The sequence below is a fragment of the Apteryx rowi genome, unplaced genomic scaffold (assembly GCF_003343035.1).
Source record: "Apteryx rowi isolate R43461 unplaced genomic scaffold, aptRow1 scaffold_26, whole genome shotgun sequence".
NCBI lineage: Eukaryota > Metazoa > Chordata > Aves > Apterygiformes > Apterygidae > Apteryx > Apteryx rowi.
This window is the reverse complement of record NW_020448974.1, coordinates 2465883-2493731: the sequence shown is the minus strand read 5'-3', so window position 1 is coordinate 2493731 and position 27849 is coordinate 2465883. Positions and strand designations below refer to the sequence as shown.

Below are 27849 nucleotides of genomic sequence, written 5' to 3'. Positions count from 1 at the left end.
GTTTTACATTCCAGGTTAACAAATTTCATAGCAAAATATTGGTATTAGTAGAACTGGTTAACAGTAAACTTGAGGAGTGGTGTAAATTAAATGAACTGAACAAACAATGGCACCCTGGATCACAGAATAATCTCATGGAGATTAAAATTCACAAAAATATTATTATAATTATTACTATTATTATTATTAAAGACAAAATTTCACCCTTGAGTTTATCACATGCTACTTAGCAAAGATGCTAGTGATCTGGCCACTGCTGAAGTTAGTTTAAATTTGGTGTTGCTTACTGGACTAGGTGTTGCCTCAGGGGCTACCTTGATTTTATTTCCCCTCACTGCCACCTCCCCCCACCGGCTTGTTCCTGTCATATTTTTTAAGCAACTATTTTTGACGATTTTTCGCAATGCCCTCTCCTCCCCAGTGACACCTCCGTTGCGGTCGCTCGTGCTCTTGCTCTCTCGAAGTCCCCGGGAAGACCAGGAGGAGGAGTGCTCCCTCTGGGCCCCGTGCTCCTATCTCACGGCATCCGCGGTTAAGGACTAAATATTCAAGGTGGTGGGTTTTTTAGATCAATGTTATATTATTTCTAACACAGCAGAGTGGAAAAGGGAGCAAAAGGATAGTGGAAGTTACAAAAATATATAACGTACCAAAAAAGGGTAAACTTTAGACGAGTCAGTGGTGACTTCTAGCAGAATAAATGGGCACTGTATATACTACTTTATCTCCCATTAATACATCTCAGTTGCAAAGCCAAAATCCTGAATTAGTGGCCTTTCCCCCATCTTAGGCTTCCTAACCCCACAATTTTCAGGCCCAAATGGAATCAGCAAGGCAAAGGCCTAAAAATTCTAGGGTTAAGGATCATTCCCCATTGCGTGATTTGTTCCTATTTTGCTGTTTCATGCTACATTTTGTAAAAGGGGGTGTACAAACTGCGGGTTGACATAAGAGAATCCTTCGAAATCTGTTTGGTCTATGTTAGCAATGACCAGCTGATCCGGAGGGGTTAACACTGGCTGTCCTCGCGTGAAGAATTTGTCGAAGTTCTCAGCACCTTTGCCACACTGTAAGAAAAAAAGAAAAAAAAAGGTTGAAAAAAATCAGCAATATATCAGCAGTTTGATTTTTTTGCAAATTCCTCAGTGTAAATGTAAGATTTTCCCACATTTTTTACAAGTAGTTAGGATACAATTTTCTTTTCTGAGATTTTAACAAAAAGAAGTCAAGCAAACACAGCAATTCTAATACATGAATTCTGATGAAGAGCAGAGTTGGAATATTCTCCATCCATCAGCCTGAGGTACGAAGGTAAAGAGGCTCAGATGTTCAGAACTACTGACATAAAGCAATGAGACAATGTTTTTATGGACAGGTATTGGCAAGAGATACTTCATCTGTCAAACTGTGTGATTCTTCTTAAAACCTTTACAGTGCAAAATTAACTTTTTGGGTTAACTTTGTTTCCTTCACAATCTGCAGAAAGCTTAACAGAATTCATTTATATGCTTGATTCTTTACTGTCTAAGCACATCCAACTCCTGTTAATCCATAAACTTTAACAGAGCTACACAGGCCTAACATTAGCGTAGGAGAGCAACGAGGCAGGTTTTATTAATGGGAATATTTTGTGTACTAAAAATGCAAGCTAAAGTGGGATATAATGCCTGGGAAATTATGAACAGATTTATATATATGTATATGTGCGCAAGTATATGTGTATATAATCATTATTATTGAAACTATAACACATTATTATGCAGTTGTCCATTCCCAGATCAATGAAATGCTTAGTTCCTTGGGACAGTTATTCCAAATCATACTTCAGTCCCCCTCAGAATGAAGTGAAATAAAACAAAATCGTGTAGGGTACGGAAAAGCTGGGTCGCCTCACAGACAACATCAGCGTAAGAAGTCGTAAGTGATCCCGGCCTTCAGAAGCTAATCCTGCTTTAACCCCCCGGCCAGCACACGCTCTCCCTGATGTCAACCACCTCCAAACACTGCTAAGGAAGTTACTCCTCTTTCCACCTAGCCCAGGAACTAAACCGCCACATCTCCAGCACGCCCCAGTTGCCTACCCAGGGAGGAACCCGGGGCAGGGAACGCATCCTGGCAACGGCTCCACGACACAACGTGTGCTATCACTGCTTTCCTTCCTTCTTGTCTAGAAGAAGAGACATGCCGTCTCATGAAGCCCAGCTGAGACGTGTGGTTACATATGGAGCTACACACTGAACACAATTCATTCAGAACGTAAAACAGAAGAAATCAGGTTTGCAAGAAGGATAGTTTTGAGTAACGCAGAAAACACTTGAAAGGCGGCAAAGTATGATTAGAGGCAAGTAAAAAAAGGATGAAGGTGGGAGCAGAACAAAATTAGCTTGGGTAGAAAGACTGCATATTTGGGGAAAACTGATCAATGAATATTAGGCAAAGGGCTAAAGGAAAAATCTGTTTATTTCAAAACTATCTGCTATAATAGATCATAGAACAAAGTGTGATTATACAATAAATGCGGTGAACGTTTCTTCCCATTGTACGTGACTCTTTCCTCTCTATCCATCTCTAAAGGATAGCTGCACTGTTAAATATTGTGTTAGTGAACGGGTCTGCAATCAGATTTAAAGGGCAACATTGCATTACACTACTGTCTTCAGACTTAGAGGATAACTTGGTAAGGGTAGAAGATGGCTTGTACAAAAGGCCAATATTAACCATTGATTTTTCTGAACTAATCTAACACGAATGAAAACTGGGGATTTATAGGAGGAAAATTGAAGTGGGCCCATTAAGGGAATCCAAGGGGTGAGATGTGTGTAGCTCATACACTATCTAAAAAACAGCTCAGTTAAAGTTTCCAGTCTTCTTGCAAAGCACCTGGCATACTCTGCACTTGGACATGCCATCCAATCTGAGCCGCAACGAACTTTCGCTGCCTTAGGCACAAGTTGTTTTATACTTCAGATGAAAAACGCATGCTCAGGTCTGCGACTGCAGCGCTCACAAAAGGCCACTTGCTCAGTCTTGGAAAACACAAGCAGAGGGACACTTCAACGGGTTAAAGGCTAATGTTAGTTTGCTTTTGTCACCCAGGGTGCTCACCGAATACCTTGCTGCCCACTGAAGCCAATGCATTTTGGTACCAAATCTCTGGAGAACAAGAACGGACAGAGTTGAACTTTGACAGAAGGTAAAACTCTTCATTGTTTGAATGAAAGTTGATGCATCTCCAAATTAACAGTCAAATTTGTTTGGAGGCAACACAGCCAATTCAAAGCAGCAACAAAAGAGGTATTTTTACTGGGAAGACTTTTTACTAAAACAACGTTTTACAAATGTATCTCATGCTTCCATAAAATTATGCCCAGACTGTTTTTTTCAGCCAGTGGAAGCTCATCAAATGAGCCATATATTAAAACCACAGTTCCTGACTCCATTAGAGCTCACTATTGCTTATAGCAGTAGAGCTGAAAAATAACTCGTGTGAAATATTGGGATTTTTTCATGTGAATGTAATCATTTATCAATGATTTTGCATCTTCAATTATGTATTTTTCTTAATTTTAACATTGTTATTGTGAGTGTTCATGCAGTATTAAAGCAGAACTGAAAATATGTGACTCCTATATCTCTTACACTTACAAACACGAGTAAAATGACCTTTTTACCAAGATAAGCAATCAATGGCCTATAGCCTGTGAAATGTCAGTCTGGAAGGGAACAGGTTATTTATAGAGCATTTGTGCTTTATGCATTGTGAAAAATGTGTCTCAGATTGTGAACCTTTAAGCAAATTGCATGCAAATTTCTTTTAATAGTTTATTCTGCCATGTCCTTATTAGCACACTGCTGCTTGGCCGATACAGTGTATGTACTTAGCACCTTCTATGCATCAAGCCGAATACTGCAGTGTGCAATTGCACAGTGTAAGGTCAAACACCATTTTTAACTCAACAATGTAACTTGTAACTGTAAATACAGTTTTGCAAGTATTTCCACACTAAAAATCTGAAATGAATTACTTAACTGTTGTTTATAGCATGTAAGATATCCCACAACACTGGCTCTGTACCACAGAAGGTAACCTTTGGTAAAATTTTCCATATCTAACTTAGGTATTTATACGCTCCTAAGATTAATAACGCATTTGAGATAGTTAAACCTAGGTGAAAGTTAAGGTACTTAGATACCTAACACTTAAGTCCATTGGGACTTAAGGATTAGTCCTGCAGCAACGTACTCCCTAGAGCAGATGCACCTAGCAAGGTTTTCTGAAAGAAAACGAAACAAACCCCATAACTATGTCCACCTCTACAAATAGATTACGGTTCTTGTGCTTTTCGCTTTCTAAAATCAATATAAATAGAATCAGCAATCACAATATGTTGCTAAATGAGTTATTCAAAGGGTATGAAAATATCAGACTTGGATTTTAAATGATTTTTGTTTGAGAAAGTTAGGCTTCATGTGAATGCTTGGACTCCGTTGGTATATTTTATTAGCAGCCTGTATAAACAAAACAAGTCAGGATCAACCACAGCGAACCAGCGCAGCTGTTCTGCACTGGGGCCATAATGTACAATCAAAGGTGTTGTGATGGATCCAGGCTATATTTCAAGCTTTTAGTATCTGTGTGCTGATGTTACTTTTAAGCACTCAGTTCCTTAAATAATAAAATTTACAGCTGAGAAGGTAGACGTGCTTTATCAGCTTTAATTTTGCTACAAAAAGCATGTAATGAAAAATTTGCATAAAACATTGTTTAAAGAAGTGCAACGCTCCTGATTGACAGCTCTTGGGCAAGGCCGGCTGGGGTAGTGTTACCATCTATGTTTCTTGATGTATTTACAGAGTCTTGTGCCCAAAATCCACACCATATGAAAAGGCTGAGTTTCCGCRGCACAAAACACTCTTCTTGGTACACAACTCCCCTCTTGTCAGTGCGAACAAGAGTCATCTGTACACAAAAAGAGATGAATATATTCTGCCACTGGGTAGTGTCCTCCCTCTGTTCATTAATTTGCGATACCACACTACCATGTCTGCATCGATAAATAAACCAGTGCACAGACCAGTGACTCTACACCTGCAATATTACAGCTTCACAGTTGAAGCAAAACCAGCGTTATAGCAGAAAGATTCAATGCTAGGGCACAACAATTTATAGCTGCTCCTGAAAGCTTTTATTCTTGTATCCAAATATTTTTCTTTGCATGTCCATAAAGTATTGTACATGCTGAAAGAAACTCTGTATCAAAAGGACAGTTCTTCAAATTATATTGTACAAACAGTTCTCGCAGCAAGGGCATCTTTTCACTTGTTTGGATTTCTAAAATATTCCTATGGATACATACRTGCAAAACAGTAATAAACATTAAAAACAAATCAGATAAAATTGCAGGAGGTGTAAGTGCCACTACAGGAAATGGTTTGTATCTTTTCTTTGGAAATGGGTGGAGAAAAAAATCTGTATTTTTCCTGCTCAGCAGATTTGGGTTCTTTCACTCTAAGACGGGAAATACAAAACCCTTGCACAATGTAGTCCACTGTGAAGGAAATCCACCCTAGTAATTTAAATACCGTTAGTCATCTGCTAAAGGTAGATGACATCTACACTGTGCAGAGGACATGGCTGGGAACTTAATTTGTTACGTGCCAGAGGTGGTTGATGGGAATATGCCATTCTTCCCCGTGTTGGGTGTCTTGCGCAGCGCACCGATGTCCAGTCAGAAGGCATAACACGGCGAGACATTTTGCCAAGGAGCAAACTACCCCGGCTTATACTACACATTGCAAAAGCATTAATGGATTTACAGACTGGCCTGCCATAACCAAAATGCCTAATTTTAGAAGTGTCCCGGATCTGCAGCACCACCAAGCCAGCTTTAATCTCACCCCAGGGAAAAGCATGACTGCAGACAACATATTTAGCCAGGGAAATATTTTGCACCTCACTCACCACTTTAGGCTTGAAAGGTGGCTGAATCTCTCTGTTTTCCAGCTTTTCCCAGTCAATTCTCCTGAAGAAAGCATGTTCCCTGATGTCTCTTTCACCTTCAGGGCCGCAGCCAAGGCGTTTCGCAGGATGTTTAGTCATTAGCTATCAAGGAAGAAAACACCAAACGAGTAAATGTAATGCTGGAGTGACAGCGTGACAGACCTTGCCACAGATTGCAAAGTTACTGTTCCTCTCTTCGAGACGCAAATTGGTAATAAAATTGTTATGAAAAGCTAAAATCTTTTTTTGTAGACTAATTTTATTGTTTGATCACTGCACGTCAGCAGCAAAAGCAGAGGCTGCGCTGTGGAAGTTTTCTCCCTAGGCAAAGGCTTGCAACGCGGCCAGCGTTTGCATGCCGTGTATGCTGGGCTCATCCCGGTTCGCCGCAGATCCGCTCCGGCATTTCACCTTTGGTCTCTCGGTTCACTCTTACACATCTCCAGAACAGCTTCTGCCCTGTCTCTACAATCAGTTAAACTTAATAAATTCCATTATACTAAAGCTGTACGAAGTACAACCTTCCTTTAATCTTTCTGGGCATGTTCAGGACATCTCATTACAGAGCCTACAATTTCTTGGCACCCAGCTGACAATATCTAATCTGCGTTTCCTCTCTCGCATCCTTAATGCCATTGTGGTCAGTACTAAACTCAGCTGCATAGATAATGCACGCTTGGGAAAAGAAAGAAAAAAAGAAAAAAAAAGAAAAAAGCAGCATCTGCATTGCATACTTTGAAGCAGTTACGTGCTCCCTAATTAACAAGCTCCTCAGAGTATCAGCTGTCAATTGATATATGCATTAGGAACTGAGCAATGTAGCTTCAGCTCTCAGTTCCACTATTGTGGGGACTTTTTAAAGCTCTTTTCCATGTTATATAAGATTAATTTGTTAGGAGTGATACCTTAACACATCTTTTTAAAACCTCAGCTGTACTGCTTCAGTCTCTTAGCCTCCCTCCAAATGTTCAGTTGATCACATTCCAAGTATGAAACTAAAATAAAAAAGATCTCTAAGCAGACTTCAGCAAGGAGATTGTGCGCTGGGATAGGACCACATCGGTCTTCAATTTAATAACAGCTCTGGCTATTTTTGTTAACTTTTCTAAAACACTTGCTTTGACAGCAGGTGATATAGGAAAACACGAATAATGATTCCAGCAGTATTAATTGTGTTCCAAATCTCCTGCGCTTGCCAAAACCAGCAAACTGCGAATCAGCGGAACAGCAGTGTCCAGCAGCCAACTCAATGTTGGCAACGCGGCGGCGCAACATGCCCGTCCCCGGGCCGCTGTGCTGCTGCTGGCTCCCAGCCTCAGAAGCAGCAGAGCCACCACGTTCTCGACCCGGCGGAGCTCGGGTGCAACGCTAACTGAGGTTTGGGGTGAATCTGTTAGTTTAATGCAGACCTCAGACGTGCTACATCGCAGAGACCTGACCTTAACGCTGGTGGTGCAATGCAATTACAACTTTCTGAGCTCCCTTTGCGTAACGAGCCGGCAGAAGTCTCAGCAGCAGAGAGGAGCACAGAGCCGGGCAATTAGATCAGGCTCAAATGTTGGATATACTGCCTGCATATAAACTGTTTGAATATATGGTTTTCACAGCAAAGCATACAATCTGTGTGTACTTTACAAAACATATCATGTTTAGTTTTTGTTGGCCAGATCCAGCATTTCTACATTGGGATAAACTCCAAATATAGAGTGATCTTGTATTTTGTTGGTCTAAACAGCTTTTTCTTGACGATTTTTCCTTAAAGGATTAACACCCAGGTTATGCACAATACTTCCTACACAGTTGCAAGTGAAAGGAAGAAAGTAAACGCCAAGTTAATTGACACTGTAAGTGCACTGATATTTTCTCACCATAAGACATCAAAGTAAGACTTCATAGATCATGTTTTGGAAAAGCTGCAGAACTGAGATACTCCAGGGATTCATATGGAGTGTGAATTCTTTTTTTCTGAGCTAATCCCCTGAATTCAAATCTATTCTTTTTCTCGAAAAAAAATTAAATTAACTTAGAAATGAATTTTAGGTCACACAAGTTACAGCTGGGTGAGGATTTCCACACAAATTCCTTGTGTTCACACTAAAGATTTTCACACAGCTTCATCTTTGCCTACACTATGAAATGGTTCTTATTAACTGTTTTAGCTTGCTACCGTGATTAGGCAAAACAGGGCTCTGGCCTGCAGCCGCTTGCTTGAGTGTCTAGTATCCAGTGTGCTGAGAAATCTCATCACACCATCACCCTGCTTCCAAATTCTGCTTTGGATTTCGCAGCCTCTGATCCTGACACTTGTTCTTACCATAAAACAAGCATGCAAAGCGGGAACAGTTGAATAATTATCCGTGACACCAGACGATGAGCGCCGTATCACAATATAGCTTAACACAGCCCGTCAGAAGTTGCACTTAGAAATATTACGTCCGACATGTTTTGCCAAAAAGATTGCCGAAAAGAAACCTTGTGATGAAAAAACATCTTTCTCACCCCCTTGCAGATAGAGACAGCTTCTTTGGACAGTGATTTTGGATAGGAAACATTATGCTCCATTATGGACTGGAAAAGTTCATCTTCGTCTTCTCCATCAAATGGAGGCTGTTAAAAATAAATTGCAGGTGAATTATTAGCATTATTCTTTAATTCTCCACTTGTTATGAAATGGCATGATAACACTTTGGCCATCTTGGGTCAGGGCAAAGGTCCGTCTAGCCCAGCAACCTGCCTCCGGCAGCAGTCAATCACGGATGCCCACGGAGAAGGGAACACTGCAGTGGAACCTGCCCACTCTTCCAGCCGATGCCAAATTTCCAGGCACCTGCAGCGTGGGGGTCTTAGTTTAGTGTTTAGCAGTCTTTGACAGAAATTGAGGAGCAAAATCCACTTCTGTCCTCACCATGGCAGCCAGGTTAATGAGAAGTGTGCAGGATTATCTTTAATGAGTTTATGATATTTTTTAACTGGCTTTTAAAGTTACTGTGCACCAGCAGCCAAATATACTTTAAACGGTAAAGTTTGGGGATTGTTACTTTTAATGACCTTGTGTTAAGGTATATCCACTCCTCATGTAATTCCAGCCAAGCTCCAGTTTGTTTTACAAGACATGGCTGTGGACACTGCTTCTGGGAAGGGGAGACTGTGTCACAAGAAAGGGCTGCGCTTTATCTTTAAATATAGGTGATGAGCAGAGTGCCCCTGGGTAAACTCCCAGGATATCACGTATGGGCACTGTTTAAGTCTCAGCCATTGGTAAATCTCATTTTCGTAAAAGCACTCAGATGCCTAATATTGCAGCGTACACTGTAAATTTTAACAACTTCAATTGCTAAAAACCTTTAAAAAGTCTACTTCAATTTAGTAGAGAAACTATTATATGCATTTGTTAAAAATGTGTATTTTAAGCTTAGGAAATGCATGCTTCCAGCTAACACTATTGAAAGCCACTTGCATAAATCTTTTTTAACTCAAGACAGTAATAGAATTCCTTAAAGTTGGTTGTTATCTTCTGTTTAGTGCAATACAGCATTGCTTTTCTATTTCAGTGACTCAGAGAGCAGCATCTCATTAACCGTGCAGAAAAAGGGTCTGTAACTAAGTGTATTTCAAGTGGCGAGACCCATACTTCACCCCTAGGACACACAACACAAGAAGTGTATTCTTGCGATTTAACTGCAATGCAGAGTATATAAACAGTCTTCTCATATCCTCTGGTTTCAAACAGCTGAAAGGTATTTCTTCCATTTGACATGCGTTTTCCTGTTGAAGTGCCTCCCATTCAATTTTGAAGATGGCTATTTATAATATTATCTCAGGACAAAGAAACCACACTCAAAGGCAGAGCCTGACTGTGTGGGTGCACTACAAAGAGCTTAGAGCCTAAATACATTCTCAGTGGAGGCAGACAGTCAAGAGTACACAGAGATAACAGTAGTAGGAAAGGCCACAAGCTTGTCCCCTAAGGCTCCAACGCTTCAGCCAGCTTTCTGTGGCCATCACAGCAAAGCTGGCTTTCAGCAGGGGGTGCAGAAGAGGACGGGAGCGGAGCTCTGCAGATGCCCCTGGGGAACCCGGGCAGCGGGACACGCTGCAGGTAGGCYGAGGATGGACTCACTGAGAGAGAAGTCGACCTCAGCATGGGGCAAGAGACTGGCAGCAGAGGGCATCAGGCCATCAATAGCCTTGAATATGAGCAAGAGCAGCTTGTATTTGATGTTTGGAGAAAGGGGCAAGGCRAGATAATCGCCGTGCTGGGCTTCGACACAGAGTACGTTCTGCGAGGCAGGAGCAGCAGTACCGTGACGCTTACCTGACCAGCTAACATCTCATAGAGCAGCACTCCGTACGCCCACCAATCCACCGACTTCCCATAGGGCTGGTAAGCAATAATCTGGGTAATCACARAAAAGCAACGTTAGCTGAGATCTGGTCTTGTGACACATTAGATAAAAACTGACCTACAAACGTATTTGCTCGCAAAGGCCCAGAAAGCCGATACCGCAACCCTCGCTCCAGCTGATCGCTGACTGAACGTCAATGAGGTTTCCGCACTCTGCACAGGACATTTCTCTCACAGTTTCTGGGGGGATTTACAGAGCACGTGCGGCTTATTGGGATTAGTAACTGGATCTACAGCAGAGGAGGTACCCAGCTTCCACGGGTTTTGGTGGGAGTTGGACAGTTTTGCAAATGTAAGTATACACCCACCTGCGTCTTTTGGTACCCAAGTATCTTGGGAAATTTGGCTCCTAGGAAATCTAGGGATGTGTATTTGAAGGCAAAGAAGGAAGCAGAGCAGCACGATGTAGAAGACAAGACAAAAACTTTATCCATTTGTGTCAAAACTTCAAATCATGAGACTCACTCAATTTAGAGATGATCAATAATTAAGAGTTCTAGTTCTTTTCAGTATTTATATTTTTGTCCTACTCTGAAAGGAATCAAAATTTAAGAGAAGAGCAAAGTTCTGTGAGTTCTTCACCGGGATGATCACAGCACATGAATTAAAAAGTATCGCAATATTTCTTAGCACAGAGTTTCAAAACCAATCACACTTCGACATGTATTACATAACCGGAGGCAGCAGCAGTTTCTCAGGTGAAAGGTCCTACAGAAAGGCGATCTTCACTAATTGTCTTTTAGCAGTAATCACAGATATTTGGCTTTATACTATATATTTAGGACACTCGTTTCATATTACAGCAGTTGATGCACTTGGTTACTCTGCCTGTAATTATCATTCACCAGTTAGGTTCATCTGGAGTTAATGCTGCTACTTTAAAGATCAAACACTTTCAAAATTTTGTCCAGAAAAAAGACACACAGAAAATGTTAAAACACTTCCTTCTCGCCCCTTCCCCACAATCCCTCCTCGCCCTAGAGGAAGGCGTGTTTTTGTCAAAAAGGAAATGGATATGTTTTAGAAGGTCATTACATTTTAAGGGCAGAACACTGTGTACAGTCAGTGCATTTCCATGGAAGTGGTCGCTGTAGGAACAATTTTCTTCAATTAGCAACAGAGAAAAAGATTCGTAGCACCGAGAGAGAAAATGCTGCTACGAAGCCTACGCCACGGTTCTCACTCTGTCTAGGAGATGACAATCCACTTCTCTTCCTACTCCAAAGAGTTTGATGGGARGATTAAGGAGAGGAAATCTTTTAAATATGATAATGCAATGCCATAAAATGAAAGTGGTAACAAAGCACCGACTTAATGACGCTGTTTAACTGGCAACAGGCAGGCCAAGACTGGGTTGCTCTCGAAACAGCGTCCTCATCAGCAAATGCAATCTGCCCCAATTAAATCTGCCTTTGCGGGAGAATGTCAAGCAGGATCAGCGAGAGAGACGGAATTAACATGAAAACAGCTCCTACATTTAACCTAAAATACGGTCAGACTTAGGAGAATGTTGTAAAAACGTTGCCCTGTGTCCCTGGCTGAAAAGTTTATTCGCTGCCACGCATCGACATCGACGGAAGAGAGCGACAAGCGGCCCGACGCCTCCCCCCGGCGGTAGCGCCATTCCCAYGGGGTGACCAGTCGCGCGACGCCCGCGCGGGGTTTTCGGAAACACACCCGGACACCAAGCAAGTAATCCCAGCTGCGAGCACAACTTCGGATCTCCCCTGGAATAAAGAGCGGCATAGGAGCATCTCGCCGCCYGGCGCGGAGCAGAGCAGAGCAGAGCGGGCAGCTGATGGGACCCTTCCCTTCCCCGCCCTGCCCATCGCTAATGCAGACAACTGCCCTTTCCAGCTCCTTTTGCGTTTCAAATGCCCCACTTTGCCCACCTCTAAGTGTGTTTTTAGAGCTCTGCCTTTTTGGATTCTGCGGATTTGAGCGATCAGGAAGAGCTCAGGGGAGCTTCTCGCATCCAGCCAACCTGGCAGAGGAATGCTGATCACTTCTTCTCTTTTTTCTTTTTTTGCCTCCAAGGAAGGCACAGCTAAGAGCAGGACACAAAGATTAATACTAGCAATTTGTAGGAAAGTTTAGATCACTGCAGCCTGCAGCTGGTAGCTGGTTGGGATGAAAGGATTATATCCCAGAGGCAAGAGACAAAGTCCTCTGTGAGCGTATCTTATGTCTACTGAAAAAGTTAAAACACAGTTATTAAAAGAAATAAATATAACTGGCACAAGAAACAGTCAAAAGTGCACTTTCTGAACCTCTGTAATATCTATAGCCTCCCATAATCCYGGCAAACGTAAGGTTAGAACTTAAGGCTTTGAGGAGACTAGATGGAGGAGGAGGAGGGGAAAGGAGTTTTTAATTTGGATTCTTCCGACATTCGGTGCTTGCGCTGCCGCGAGCTGCTGCTGGTGGGGTTTGGTGCTGCGCCGCGGGCAGCAGCTGGCGCCGGCAGATTCGCTGCCCGGGAACGCTCCGGSCATCCGGCCCCTCTGTCTCCCTTGACTGGCCAAGGAGACACAAAGTATTAATCGATTTCAAGGATATTATGCCACTAGGACCATAAATATTTATGCTCGAGTTCAGCACCTCGATGAATATTCTTTACTAGCTAATCGCTTTTTCCGTCTGACAGACGTGGTCAGACCCGCGACGCCACCAGCTTAACCTTCGCACGCTCCTCCAACTTCATACGATAGGAAAAAAAAAAGTTAATTCCAGTGTGTTATACACTTGAGGAATAAAAAACGCTAACTTTTGCAATCAGTACGGAAGGAAAGCAATATTTTACAGTGTTCCTGGTCCAGAACTGTGATCCCCCCCGGAAGCAGGTCGTTAATGAGATCTGCTGAGAGCAGAGATGGCGAAGGCTCCTCCAGAGCCCCCTAGACTCCCCCTTTCCCTAACACTCAGCAGAAGAGCTGATTCTCTATTTTTGAGAAATAGAGGTATTTTTATTGTTCTTGCCAAGCTCAGAGGACTATTCTGTTCTAGGTCCCCTACCCAAGACGAGCTCCGTTACCTCCACACAGCAGGGAACTGGGCCGTGCAAGCGCTTCCTCATTATAACCTATAGCAAATTCCAGCCCACAAAAATACGCTGAAATGCTCCTGCAGGCAAAGCATCTTCCTTACTTTGAAGTTTATCATACAGCCTAATTTAGTAATTTGTCAGTCACAGTAATGTCTTCAGAAACTACAGCAAATCAGCCATCTAAATAAAAGAAAATCTGTTTGTAAGATAATATAAACGAAGACTAATTTCCTCCCAGTTACCAAATGTTTTGGTAAAAGGTTTATTTCTTTACATGAAATTTCCAAATAGAGTGAAATAAATCATTCCAGCGCTGACCCACATTGATCATTCTGGGCACTGAGTACACATTCTTGGATGTTAATTGGCACAAGCCTATTGCCAGAGAAAGGTCAATTTTTAATTTGCTATAATGGCTTCATTTATGTTTTGACAGGGAAAAATGCAATATTGCTCTGGGTGTTCTGATATCCTGTTGCAAGCAACAGCAATTTGTGAAAAACGCAGGTTCTTTTAATACATGATATTTCATTCTGGAAAGCACGAATTAGCAACTGGAAAAAAAAAACTATTTTTCATTCCAATTTCACAGAGATGACAAAATTTGCCTCAGACACTAATTTACTTGTCCACGTATAAATCTCCTACACTCCAACAAGCATTCAGTTCCAGCCAGAAACGTTCCAGGCAGAGACGCCTCTCGCCCAGCGTCCAGCRAAACACAGCGCATCTCGGATCAGCATCCAGCCTCTTGCATTCAGCTGGCAGCCAAGCAAGTCAAGACTCTTGAAAGCTTGGGACACACAAAGACCAGATTAACTGTTTCTCATAATCAACCATACACTTTGGACACACCACAATTAGGCTTGTGTTTGAATCTAATTTTCAGTATTTTGGTTGTTTGAATGCAGGACAGGTGAATGCACTGAGAAGCCTCTGTTTGAGGCCTCAAGAGTATGGCTACGGTTGGGTGAAAGAAGTTTATTTTGAAAGAAATGTAAATTGTAGTTGTTTTGGATGTTATTTTTGTGTGAAATTTTCCTGATTTTGAATTAATGTAGGGCCCTAACTGATATGAGAAGCAAGATGCTGATTGAGGAGTTACTTTTTTGGAATATTGGTAAATCACAGAAAACTCAGGTGAAATTATGGATTTATGACGTCAAGTCCTGATCTTATAGCTTAGTTTAGGCTTTCAAGGATTGGAGCTTTCATAAGATCAAAAGCAGTAGCTCATGAAAACTGTGCACCATTGCTAAGGCATGACCTGGAAAAGACTAAAGTAGTAGGGGAAGCTGGTGAAAAACTTCAAGGCCTCATTAGTCCCTTCTGAAAATCAATGACAGACTTGTGATTTCCTGAAAATGCTGCACAATCCTGTATATATACGTATATGTATATTTATATATATATATGTATGTACGGCTGAGTGAACCCATAGAGAGATGCATTAAAGAAGCTATGTTTCCTCCCAATAACCAATATCTTTGCTGACCTCAACAACAACCTCAGCAACACCTGTTAACTCTCTCCGACTTCACAAATTAAAGCACAAAGTTTTGTACATTAATGCTTCCGGGCTATAAATTTGAAATCACAAGGTGGTGACCCTGTTTATTTAGTCTTTTGCTAGTATGAACAAAACTTTAAAATCTGATCTCATAAAAAATAGTTTTTCAATCAACTAGTATTCTTTAAAACAGAGCAGTATTACTGATAGTACTGTATTAATTCACAAATGTATTTAATATTCCTGTGGAAGTATAAATAGTACCATCCACAAAGCATCCAGGTTTACAGCTATCAAAATTTGGTGGGGGCATGAAACGTGTATTGACAATTTTCATCTGAGAGACTATAAGGTTCTTGAAAAGGTCCATATTTACCTCTGGTGCAATGTAGTCTGGAGTGCCACAGAAGGTCCTGGTYGTTACTCCATCTAACATATGCTCTTTGCACATTCCAAAATCAGCAATTTTAATGTGTCCTTCTGAATCCAACATCACATTATCTAATTTCAGATCTCTATGAAGAATCACAGTAATTTAATGTTAATGTTTAGGATCAAGCAGGGCCAGGTTATCTCCTTCCGCGGGTCAGTGCGGCATCTGCGCAGCTCTCTGGGGGGATGCGCAGGCACTGCAGCCTGCAGCCCGAAGGGACCCGGCACCTCCCTGCAGCCACGGCAGCACATAAGAATGACCATAAGCCCTGAAACTGGAGAATTAATGAAGAGATGGCGGTATATGAATATGAGCACACTGACATTGAGATTCTGAACACGTATAATTATAAAAAGTGATGTACGAATGCACAAGATAATGTTTTCAGGAGCTTTCAGTCGAGTACGGCAGAGCACCGACACCAGGAAAGCTGCTCAGTAAAGCAGTGGACTTGGTTTACAGCGCATCAACAACAACACAACAAAAAGAACATGACAACGATTGCTTTTTATAAAACGTTTTTATAAATGCTCTGAAAAGTCAAGCAAATTAATCCTTTTAGGACTTTAAAAATCGTTTAGTAATGACTTGCATCAGATTATACTCACCTATAAATAATCCCTCTATTATGGAGAAAGAATAGCCCAACTGAGATCTCAGCTGCATAGAACCTGTATGGAAAAAATAACCATCAAATTTCTTATTACCTCATGATTTTCCTCTGACAAAATATTTTGGGAATGCATCATGGCAAAGAATGGTAACATTAGAATATAAAATTTACGTTACAGATAGATGGCATAAAAGACACCTTACTTCAATTTGACTTTAGCAGATACATTTAATTTAGAGTATTTGATGATAAAATAATGCAGAAAAAGAAGTGGAAATTCCTCCCATTCCTCATCCAGAAAAGCCTTGGTGCAGCTGGAGCATAGCATGTTTACTGCACTGATCTGATTGTGGCTGGAGAGGTCATTATCTTTAATCACATATCAATACTGAATTCATGATGCAGCTCAATTTACATTGCAATTCATATGGTATTAAATCATTTATAGAAATAGCATTCCTTTATACAGTCTGTTAATGGATTAATTACATAAACCTAATTAAAATGATTACCATAGAAAATATAATTGCTAGATGTAGTTAAAGGATATATAACATTGATGGATGTTTGAGGCCTGTTACTGTGGAGCTGTGCAAATTATAAGCAAGAAGATTATTTAAAGACACAACTAATTTTTAGTCTAACATAAGGAAAAGGAAAACTTAGCTCTGAAAGAGGGGATCAGAGCTGTCTGCGAATGCGTGCTCTGCAATATGCGCCACTGGCAGGAGCTGTCACAGAGCATCTGAGTTGTCAGTGGATCTGTGGCAAGTCACACCAGCTAGTAATCAAAAGTGTTCTCACACCAGCTAGTTTTTATTTAGCACTTGCTGAAATTTTGTTTTACATCACAAATATTTACAGTCAGAAGCCCTCTCATTTAAACAAGCTGTATATGATTATACATGAAAATGAGAAATTATTTTATCTTGTATAAACTATAATTTATATTGTAATGTTGAGTCTATTTCTACTGTCTTTCCCTGTACCACTACTTCAGCCTGAAATGTTCTACTCAATTTTTTTATACTCACTTTAAAAAGCAATACAAGAACACCAAAAAACAGTTTTAAATTCCTCTGGCCTTGTTTAAATTCTTATCACTTTTAAAATATGCGTTGCATAAATTTGTTCTTGCTGTATTTTTTTAACAAAAAGGCTTAGCTACCTTCGTCATATGTTTGCAAACAACATTTTCAAAATAAACGTCAGCCTCTGGGTCTTAAAAAAACACAACCAAAAAAATCAGCCCGGACTTCAGTTTTAATCTAGGCAGATTCTACTAGTTAGTGCGATCAAGAAATCTAAACCTCTTCCAGTGTAAGGTTAAGATGATGACATGATTGAAATACACGAACGTGAACACTCACACTGCTTGTGGCTCCTTAAATTTTCCTACTTGCTGAATGTGATACATGAGATCCCCACCATTCACATACTCCATAACGAAATACAGACGGTCCTAGGAGAAAGCATTAAAGAAGCACATAAATACATTAGACATAATATTACATATGCATTCATCGACAAAAAAGTCACTGTTATACTATTACAAAGCTTTTAAGATTATTGGGATTGGTTGTACGTTCTGGCAAAACCGATAGATCAGGAAATGGAAGTGGAATGCTTCGTAAAGCCGGCAAGAGTAAGCGCCTGGGGAGGGCTGTCTAGGTTTGCCAAATTTCCTGAAGCAGCTTTGCATATTACTTGTCTGCAGCGTTCCCAGAATTGTTCATACACGGTCCTGTCTGAAAAAGCCCTATCTCTTAAAATAAATGTGAAAAAAAGTTAAAGATGATTGAAAATTCTTGCCTTGGGGCCACTTCCAATCCTTCCTTTAAGTTTTACTTAGGAAGATGGATATATTTTTTGATTATTAAAAGAAGGCAACAAGAAAAGTACTGATAGGGTTTACAAAAGTATCAGATTACGAATCTTGAACATAAACTCCAGCTTTCAGATGACCAAAACAGAGCTGTTCTAAGTGACTTAAGCAAAAATACACCATTTACGCTCTGCAAACAACTTGTATCTTTTATTTAGGTGGCTGATTTTGGGCACCTAATTTGAAAATTCTGGTGGGCAACATTATTGTAAGCTTATTTTCTGCAGTTATAACATGATCCAGATAGCGTACAAGATGCACTACTAGTCTTCTTTCCAATTACAGAAGACATATTTTTGGCTTCCTCTCAATTGCCTTTATTTATTTTGGATAGGATCATTAGCCTGAAGCATTTAAATAAAGTTCTGCTCCAATCTTCAGATAGCAAAGAGACTCATTACTAAGATGCTTTAGTTTAACCTCTCCTCCCTCTCTTTCCTTCAGGAGCATTGATTGGAAAAACAAAAAAAGTCGCTAATCTTCCAGTAACTAAGATTGCAGAACATTTACATAAATTTAAATGCTGTGATTTCAATAGACAAGCCATGGGCAAAATGATTAATTGGCTGGATCACAACTATAAAATGTAATTTTTATATGAACTGTCTATTATAAAATCCATGGCAACAGAAGTGTGGAAGGAAAAAGAGCAGCTAAAAACACGAAAAAAATTCATCAAGTCTTTCTATAGCCACACAGTTTATGCCTTTTCTTCTCTTTCTTACCCAATTTCTCATTTTTATAGCTAATGCTAATCCTCCAGAATGTTTCACAGTGCCAAGTGCAAATTACCGAACACTTACAAAAACATGAAGTAAACGAGGCAAAGGTGTTTGTTAATAATTCATCTAGGTCTTTTGTGGCTCTATTGTTCCTGTATATGAACATCCAAAAAAATTATTAATGTGAATACAGAAAACACTAGACGTTTGTACTTTAAGATTTTACACCTAAAGGAAATTGTTGCCCAAAAGAGAGATTAAACAAAGCGTTTTTTCCTTTACTGATGATACTCATCTTTTTGTTATTACTAAAGAAGTCATATGAAGATATAGCTAATTGGAGGAAGATAGAAGTCTATTTCTTATTAGAAGCTCTCACTTTATTAGAGTAATCTTCTCATTATAAGTAGAGGCAGGAAAAATATTTTAGAAAGCAAAAAATTTCCAAGTGCATTAGTTCCCACGTTCATGTTTTGTTGAGATTCACAATGTCCTCAAATCTCTTGCATTCAGGCCATTTTCTGTTCAGGGATTGGTAGCCATTAAAGGGAGTTTGAAAATGCCTCTAACAACACAATCCTCTTGAAATGGTCACAGGATGACGTGCTTTATTTGTGGAATATTACAGTGTTATTACCTCAAATGAACTGCCTGTCGGTTTTTCTTTGATTAAAAAAAAATGAACGATTCAAGAGGTAAGATACATGGAATAGTAATAACTGGAAAAACAGCAACATATATCTCCTCGCTAGCCCTCAGCTACAACTCTTCATTTCTGGGTTTTGTCATCAGATGGCTACAAGGTGAGACAAGAACAGCCTTGCTTTCTTGTGAGCAAAGAGCTACAGATATCTTGGAACATTTGGAGACAGTCTGCAAGTGTCAGGGTATCCGCATGTTCACACCAAAAACCCCAAAGCACCCTGAGAACCACCTGCTCCCACGGAGCTTTCCACATGATCCAAAATATGGTCGAATTGCACCGTACAAACAAGGACGCTGCTGGGGACTGTCAGATTCCTCCGGCAGGCTGTCTCTGAGCGATTGCAATAATATGGGGAAATGTCCTTTTCACGTATTTATGGGGAAGGAAATGCTTTCTGCCTTGCCAGGGGTGCCAGAAAACGAAATTAAATCCATCAGTGTTGATTCATGACTAATCACCTCATTATATAATAAGAGCCATTAAGACTTTACAAGTACTACCCTCAGATCCTTAAAGGTATTTAGGAACCTCTGGGAATCTAGGCCTAAGGCTCTGAGTTAACAAAGCACACTTATTATTAAATTTATGATTTATCACATTGGCCTGCTTGAATCACTGTGTGAAGAAAAATCTTTAAACCTAAGGTTTTAGATTTAAAATGTAAGCATGTTTAATGGCTAAAGATAATTGCATAGGTTATCTCCTTCATCACTGTTTCCTACGTGCAGAAGCCCTATGATACATAGGTTGGATAATAATAAATGTGGCGGAAATGATAAAATCCACAACGATATAGTATGGAAAACATCAAGGGGGCAAGAAAGACGGAGCTCACGTACCACTGTTTGGAAACAAGAGTGAAGCTGTGTTAGAAAAGGTGGCTTATCCTGCAGCGCTAGGACTCGTTTTTCAACCATCGTACACTCAACATCATCATCCTGAATCACCACGTCTTTTTTCAGTATTTTGATTGCATAGAGCTCCTCTGTCCCCTTCCTGTCTGCCAGCATCACCTGCACAGAGACAAACAACAGGGTGAAAATCCTCCGAGCTGCCAAGGAAGCAAGGTGACTCATATGCCCAAGGAATGGTACAAATGGCAACCCAGCTCTTCCTTTTATTGGTACAGGCTAACTTGATCGAAGCTCCAGAAATATCATCGTTACTCACCCACTGCAGCGAGCTGTGCTAGTCATTTCGAACACCGGCCTCCCTGTGCAACCCGGGCCAAGCGCCCCGGGAATCGCAGGCATGTTGCCCCAGGGCTGATAAAAGGCTAAGCCCCAGGCGAGTTCTTCAATAAAGGGCACTTTACACCATAACCGGTTGTTAAAACAGCCGGAAAAATAGCAGCCCTTTCTTTTGACTAACAGATTTCAAATCAGGTGTTTCCCAAGATCCATTCTCACCAGTGACGGCGGCTTCTCGAACCGGCAGGGTGGCCTAGGCGGTAATGCCAAAACCCCAGATTTAATTTACTTGAAACTGCCTAGAAGTGAGGATCCGAAAGTCAGAAACTGCTTCTTACATCCTGCCTGACAGGCTGTGAGTGACAGGGAGCAGCGTTCCCCCGTGCGTTGTTTCCCACGAAAAAAAAAGAAAAAAGAATAAAAAGCCCGCGAGTGGAATACTTATCCCGAATTCTTACTTTTCCAAAGCTCCCCTTCCCAAGAACCATGAGGAAGTTGAAATCCGTCAGCTTCACCCTGTCCAGGTTGTTGGACGGCACGCTTGAAACCCTGTCTTCTGTTGGAGTAATGACTTTGTTACCAGCAGGCCCCAGTTTGGCTTTCTGAAGAACACACACACACACACAGACACACACAGAAACAGGGCAGTAAGAAGAGTGGCCGGGTTTCTCAGCGGAGCGGAGCATTAGGTGAATGTTACGGCTGYAGATGACCGTATCGGAGGCGGCATTCGCAGGAGAGAGGCTGCATAACAAAATTTGCAGACACAAATTCAGAAACTCATTCCAACAATACTTTTGACATCGTTGAGTGAATTAAAGTGGACAACTGTGTTCATGTATAACCAGATAAAAGCAGATATGCTTATCTGGTTAGCAGAGCAAAACCAAAGCAAAAACCAAAGCCAAAGAAAAAAAAAATCACTTATTTTCATGCCAAAAGCAGGCTTGTCTGGTGTTTTTGTTTTGAAATACAAGAAGTGCTCTTTAAAAACGTCATGCTATAATCAACATAGTACTTGAGGATATAAACAGTATCTTTACTACATTCGCTTTTAAAGTGTTATATATAAAGTCAGTCTGCATAGCAAGAGTTAGGAAATCTTTGACATGCATTAGGAAAAACAACCTCCATTAAAATAAAAACGGCATATGGGAATTAATGCAGATGAATATGGCCACTTTCAAACTAGCATTACAATCAACTTTGATTTTCAATCAAGCGTTGATCTGGAAAAGGGAGGAAGGGAAATATTACATACAAAAGTTCTGTCTTGGCAAGACAGCCTGGTTTGCAGAAGGTTGCAACAGTCTCAGTATTTCATATGAGACACCACATAATTGCTCAAGTAAGTTGCATTTCAAATCTCAAAGTTAACAGAAGAGAAAAAAGTAAGACTCACCAGAAGATAATGCAGGCTACAACATAATAACCCTTTTTTTCCCCTCAAACTTATCCCATATATCAGCAGAAGCAAAGCCAAGAAGGTTTAATAACAGCACTACTTTGGGATATAAGTGCTTTTTCCCAAATATCTATTAAATTGGCCTGGCAAATAATCTCTCATATGTTTAATTTGCTTTGTGCCTTTGACATATGCTTGACATTTAAGGAAAACTGCTTTTCTCACTACAACGTGAAAGGACAGTAGTTGGTACTATCATCATTTTACAGAAAAAAAATTAAAGCATAGAAACTAAAGTTTATTCGAAATCACCTTAAAAGCTCAGCCTGGAATATACCTCTGGGAGCTTCACTGGAGACTGGAAGGTCAAAACTTTTCTCTCCCTTGGCAAGTCTGAAACGGGGAGCCTGCGAGGGACTGCTCGATTCGCGGAGCCCGGCGCTCCGGGCAGCAATGCCAAGCGGCCCCTCGCAGGAACTCAGCCCGCTTCGCCCCAGAAGCTTGTCCGGGCTGGAAGGCTCCTCTTGCAACGTTGTAGGGGCAGAAAGACTCTTATGTCCTGCCACAGGGATATGAATTTTGACTGTTTTGATTATTTATTTTTTTGCTTGTAATTCAGCTTAAAACACGGCGTTTCTTCCACGACTATTATTATGTGCTTGGATGAACGCAGCATTCAGAGAAGCCAGCCAGGACCACGGACTGTACGGAATTTCAGGAAGAGGTGGTCCGGGCTCTGGCCGAAGGCCCTGGCTCTGCGAGGCCCTCGGCAGACCCTGCCGCCAGCACAGACCCCCCTGTCTTCAGGGGCGCGCTGGGCTGGCACGAAGCTCCCTTCCCGGCCGCAGCGCGGGACTGGGCTTTCAGCGCAGCAAGAACCCCGAAATTCCGACTTTGTACCGGAAGAGGAAAAGGTTTAAACAGCAGCTTCTCTGGTCATGCCTTTGATTTTCTCACGTACTGGGCCTCAGATAAAACTATGCAAGCAGCAATTTCAGTATTGACCTTTTCACCAAGTAAGGGAGATCCAAATCAGACATCAGATGGACAATGCTAGTTTTACTTTTTATATTTTAAACCCCACTGGGTAGGTCACTGGCAGCGTGTTTCAATAATACATCATTCGGAACCACAAATCAGATTTGGTTCCAAGGCACTTCCCGGTCCTTCAGGAGAAAGGCAGCTTTTGGGCACAGGGAGCTTTATCAGTTACTGCTCTCAAAGGCTGGCGAGGCAGYGGCCGCTCTTCCCTGCACAGGGCTGCGGCCGCATCCGCGGGCTGCTGGGCCCTCTGCCGGCTCACGGAGCCGGAGATGCCGGGCTTGCTCCCTGCAAAGCGCCTGGAGGATGAAACCCTCAGGAGCAGGAGGCGACATCTTAAAATAAGACTTAAGAACCAAGCCAAGGCCTCGCTGCCCCCTCACAAGGAAACATTCAGATTCAATGAGCCACAGAGATATACACGCTCCTCTAGTTTCCATCTCTTTTTTAACAGAAGTATCTCTCATTTTCAGAATCGCATTTTCCATGTAGTTGCTGTTGAGGAGGACTGCTCTGTCCGCAGGTGATGGCTAGACCAGACATGAGCTTACCCCGCCTGTCCTTCAGACGCGAGTGAGCCGCGCTGCCCAGCGGCTTGCGATCCTGGTTACCCCATCACCGTCCCTGGCTGCGCTGGGCTTCTCCGGGCTCCGGGAAGGGCTCAGCCGTTGGCCGGTGCCAGCCGGGCTCCCGCGGCTGCCGGACGGCGTGGGAGGCCGCAAGAGCCTGCTCACGTTCACGGCGCAGCGCACTACATCTTTGCATCCGCTGCGAATTTTAGCCCAGCTCACGTTAGGAAGCTAACCCAGGTCACGCTGCAGCCAAGAGGGCTCTGGCAGCGGCGCGGCGGCCGGGCGGCCAGCGAAGGCACGCGGCCCCAGTCGGCACGGCCTGACGACCCTATCCAAATTATAAGTGCATCCAGGGCTGCCGACCCCTCGCTGGTGAGCATGAGCAAAGCTCATCACGTTCCTCGCGTGAACCCCTTTGACTGCTTTTTGCCTACAGGTCCGAGGGAAAGTATAGCGTAAATCTCAAAGCTGGTAAACAAGTACCGGGAGAAAAATAAAGAAACAATAATCACCCCAAAGGACATATTTCACAGGTGACCCGCTGAGCGCCTCCCAAATCACTCCTGCAGCATGCTTCAGCTACGACTTCGCCCCAGGCTGAGCGCTCTGCCTTCCTCTCCGCGCTATGTACAAAGACTTCCAGAGCCACTGCAACAAGATCAGGCTATCTGCACAGAAGCAAACTTAGGCAATCATGTTCAAGACATCACAGAGCCTAACAGCACCATGGAGTTTTGGGTGGCACAGTAAGACCTCGTTGGAAAATAAGCCCTGAAAGATCCAGTATCTTTTACCCACTCTCAAGAATTAGCTACTCTCTCTCTATATATACGTGTTATTCATTTCATCCTTAAGTATAAACCTAAAACAAAACATCTTTTACAAGCTTGAGGGATGCTTCTATACTCAGCAGCACTTTGTGACTCATCCTTAATCATTCTTCATGTTGATGATTTAAAGGACAGCCTTAAACTTCGCCTTTTTCTTAGGGTCAATAAAAACACAGCTGCGATTTTGTCAATAGCTATATCAAGAGCTTCTTGGCAAAGCTAAAGGTTATCTGCACAACGGTGGTTTCCTTCGCAGTGGCTACTACAGACAACTTCACAACTTCTTCAATGGGCTGAATGACAACTGCCACAGAATTAGTAAATATTGTTGAACTGAGTCTGAAGAGGCAATAGGTCATTTAGTACAGAATAAATGGAATCATCCCTTATTGCCCCTTTGCGGTAATTTCAGAACTCTGTGGTAATTACAAACTCTGTAATTGGAGGCGAGAAACACTGATGAGCACTAAGAAACACTTTTGATGAACAACTGTCTTGCTCACTCAGACGATACACAGCTATTTTCTTTGGCAAAAACAACTGAAAGCCTTACTTTTATTAAAGCTGCAATTTTAATTATTGTGACACTTACCCTTCTCCTGCCAAAAAAAAGGATATGCAGATCCTAGGATCAGTAAAAATAAGATAACTGAATACATTTTTGCTTCCAAAATACACTAACCCATAACAGGCTATGTTCCACAAGCAGACTGCTCCTCTGTGGATCCGGTGTGCAAGGACTTTCAACAAAAAAGGAGTGAAAGGATTGCATGGTAGCATGCCCCAGATGCATATTTCTAATGCTACAGCAGAATATCTTGAACTTCCAACTCAAAACTTTGTCAGAGAAGGAGAACTCAGCCCAGAATAAGGAGCAAGACAGAACTACTCAGAAACTCAACTAATGATTTCTGCTTGTGACTAAAGGATCAAGCAAGTCACTCTTACTTCTTTAACTTTCAAAACTATTTTATGTGAAACTTCAGAAAGGCTACGAAGTGAACCCATGTCATGCCTTAATGCAAGCAATGGGTGAATGGACAGGGAAACCATTATTTGCTTACAGGTTAAGTAAAGATTTGGGGAAAGTGCATCCCAAAATCTATAAGGAAACAAATAAACAGCTAGCTGGAGTTCACTTCAGCATCTAGGTATGACTTTAACTCACCCTCTAGTCAAATATTTTGTTGGATGAGCTCACTGGAATTGTTTATTGATTATATACAATGCAATTACTATACACTTATAAATTTTCTTTACGTACAGAAAGAATGAGCAAACTTCAGAACCTACAGCTCTACAAAAACTGGCCTAGTTATAATTCTCATTAAAGAAAAAAAATCTATTATGCTACTGTATTGATTTCTGGATCCAATATACAGAACCAAAATGTTTTTGAGTATTAATCCATACAGAGATACAGTTATATGTACCCATTTGTGAGACCCAGACTTCTCTAATTACACATTGTAATAGGTACTACATATTTTTGTACTCTTCAAAGAATATTCATTGTGTTAATTAGATTACTGCTTACAGGAGAAGGATAATTGTTGCTAATAATTTTACAGTACAGGTACAACCAATCAAATAATTGCTCTTTCCTTATAGCAACAGTATTTGCTGATGTTCACATTTTTTGATATTAGCTTCCACATATCATAATCACACAGCTATGGCATAAAGAGGTAATCAAGTAATTACACTGATTCAAAAAGTTATTTATATAGATACATAAAAATATATAAAATACATATATCCCTTGAAAAATAAAAATTACCTACTTCTAAATGATTCTAAACAATTTATGTTGTTTTATCTGGAAATGACTCATTTACTTCGTTAGGGCCGCTCAGTCCGTAAGAGCTCCGCTTTTGCAGCCACAAACCGTGGGAAGCTCACTCCCCCCTGCACCTGCTAACACCACTCGCGGATGAAGTCCTGGAAGATTTTAACTCGTGTAGCAAATTAGAATCTTGCACATATGCATATAGATTAAGAAATTTCAAAAGATTACTGCAAATTGCAATTTGTAGCATAACATTGAATTGCTTCTCTCAATCCAGAAATGCTGATTTCTTGCTCTAATACAGATGGAAAATAATTTGCTGATAAGATACTTTGCTAGAAAAAACACACTTCCCCAGCTTTTTGAATACCTTAACCTGCAGGAGCATTGGTTTTTTTAATGTAAGGTACAATTTTTATCTCATACTTCAGATGGGGAATGACAAACGAAAATTGTTGCTAGAATACAGTCAAGGAGAAGAGCACAATAAAAATAAATAGACTACAGGAAATACTGCATTAATGATGCCTTTTAATTTGCGTAAATGAGGTGTAGAAGCGCTGAGCATTACCTTGACGGTTACCTCTGCGTCCCAGGATTGGCCGTGGGGAATAGCTTTACTGTTTATTAGAAGGGAAGGAAATCTGCGTTAAGGCCAGCTCCTTTAAGGAGCTGCTCCGTTAAGGCCAGCTTGAGCACCCGCAACAGGACAGACCRCCCGGGGCGCTCCCTGCACGGAGATGGTGCTGTCCACCGGTGCCCAGAGCTTCGGGGATCTTGCACCGGCCCATCGTGCCCTCTTCAAGCTCTTGGTCTTACAAACAACTCGAGAAACGTATTTCCTCAGGTTTGTTTTCTAAACAAACCCAAGGCAGTTATCTTGAATGGGAGCAGACTGGTTTTCATACAGTTGGATAGGGCTAGAAAAAGGGAATGATACGGCCAAACGCTTCCTGGGAGAGGAAAATCTGACCGGAGGAAGAAGCAGCTAACCAGAAGCAGCCACTGGTTGCTATCGTAGAGGAAGGCATATTCAGTGAAAAGCAGTTCTAATACAATTACTGAAATACTCCATATCATCTTCTGACCTGTTCATCCTTACAGCATCATATGCATCAGGAATATCATAGCTTGCTTAAATTTGCCCACTTCTCGACTCCCTCAGTATACTGTACACTATTTTTATGTCTTCTACAATGAAGAACTACTTTGACCTTAAGAAAGACAGTATTTGGCCTCTTCCTAGCATGGCTAAAGTTGCAAATAGCAGAATCCTACTTGAATCCACCCATTTTTATTTACTGACATTAAAACTTGCTGACGTTAACCATGGCATTCCAGACACTGGATTCATTTTAAATTTACATTTGGACTGCTTGGATTAATATCTCTGATAAAAAAAAACAATATGTCACAACAAAGCCAGCTTGCAGCAAACAAACCAGGAAAATAGCATGTTAAAGATAAATTAGTCTGCACTGGTAGCAGAAGAGTTAATCTTAAAAGAAAACAAGGCATGCACATCATCTTACTTCCTTTGCTTTGGACGCACCTTATCTCGGCCAGTTCTTTTACCCTGAAAAAGGGTAAAAGGTGAGACACACCTTTATACCATGGGTGAGACACACTTCATATATTCAGCCCGATATCCTAAATGCGTTTCTTTATGGAATGTTATAAAATAAAAATTATAGCAAGTTA

The 27849-nt window shown here is 41.3% G+C and overlaps 1 protein-coding gene across 1 annotated transcript in view; it reads right to left on the bottom strand.

Annotated features, from left to right (window-relative positions):
* Positions 1 to 230: 230 nt before the first annotated feature.
* PRKCA (protein kinase C alpha) overlaps positions 231 to 27849 on the bottom strand; it is a 158917-nt gene continuing 131298 nt past the window's right edge. The window contains exons 9-17 of the mRNA XM_026067521.1: positions 20970 to 21113; positions 20161 to 20334; positions 17379 to 17470; positions 16004 to 16066; positions 15339 to 15477; positions 10317 to 10397; positions 8501 to 8608; positions 5963 to 6103; positions 231 to 1067 (exon numbers count right to left, since the gene is read on the bottom strand). Of these exons, the coding sequence (XP_025923306.1) occupies positions 903 to 1067; positions 5963 to 6103; positions 8501 to 8608; positions 10317 to 10397; positions 15339 to 15477; positions 16004 to 16066; positions 17379 to 17470; positions 20161 to 20334; positions 20970 to 21113 (1107 nt within the window). The 3' untranslated portion in view covers positions 231 to 902. The remainder of the gene's footprint in view (positions 1068 to 5962; positions 6104 to 8500; positions 8609 to 10316; positions 10398 to 15338; positions 15478 to 16003; positions 16067 to 17378; positions 17471 to 20160; positions 20335 to 20969; positions 21114 to 27849) is intronic.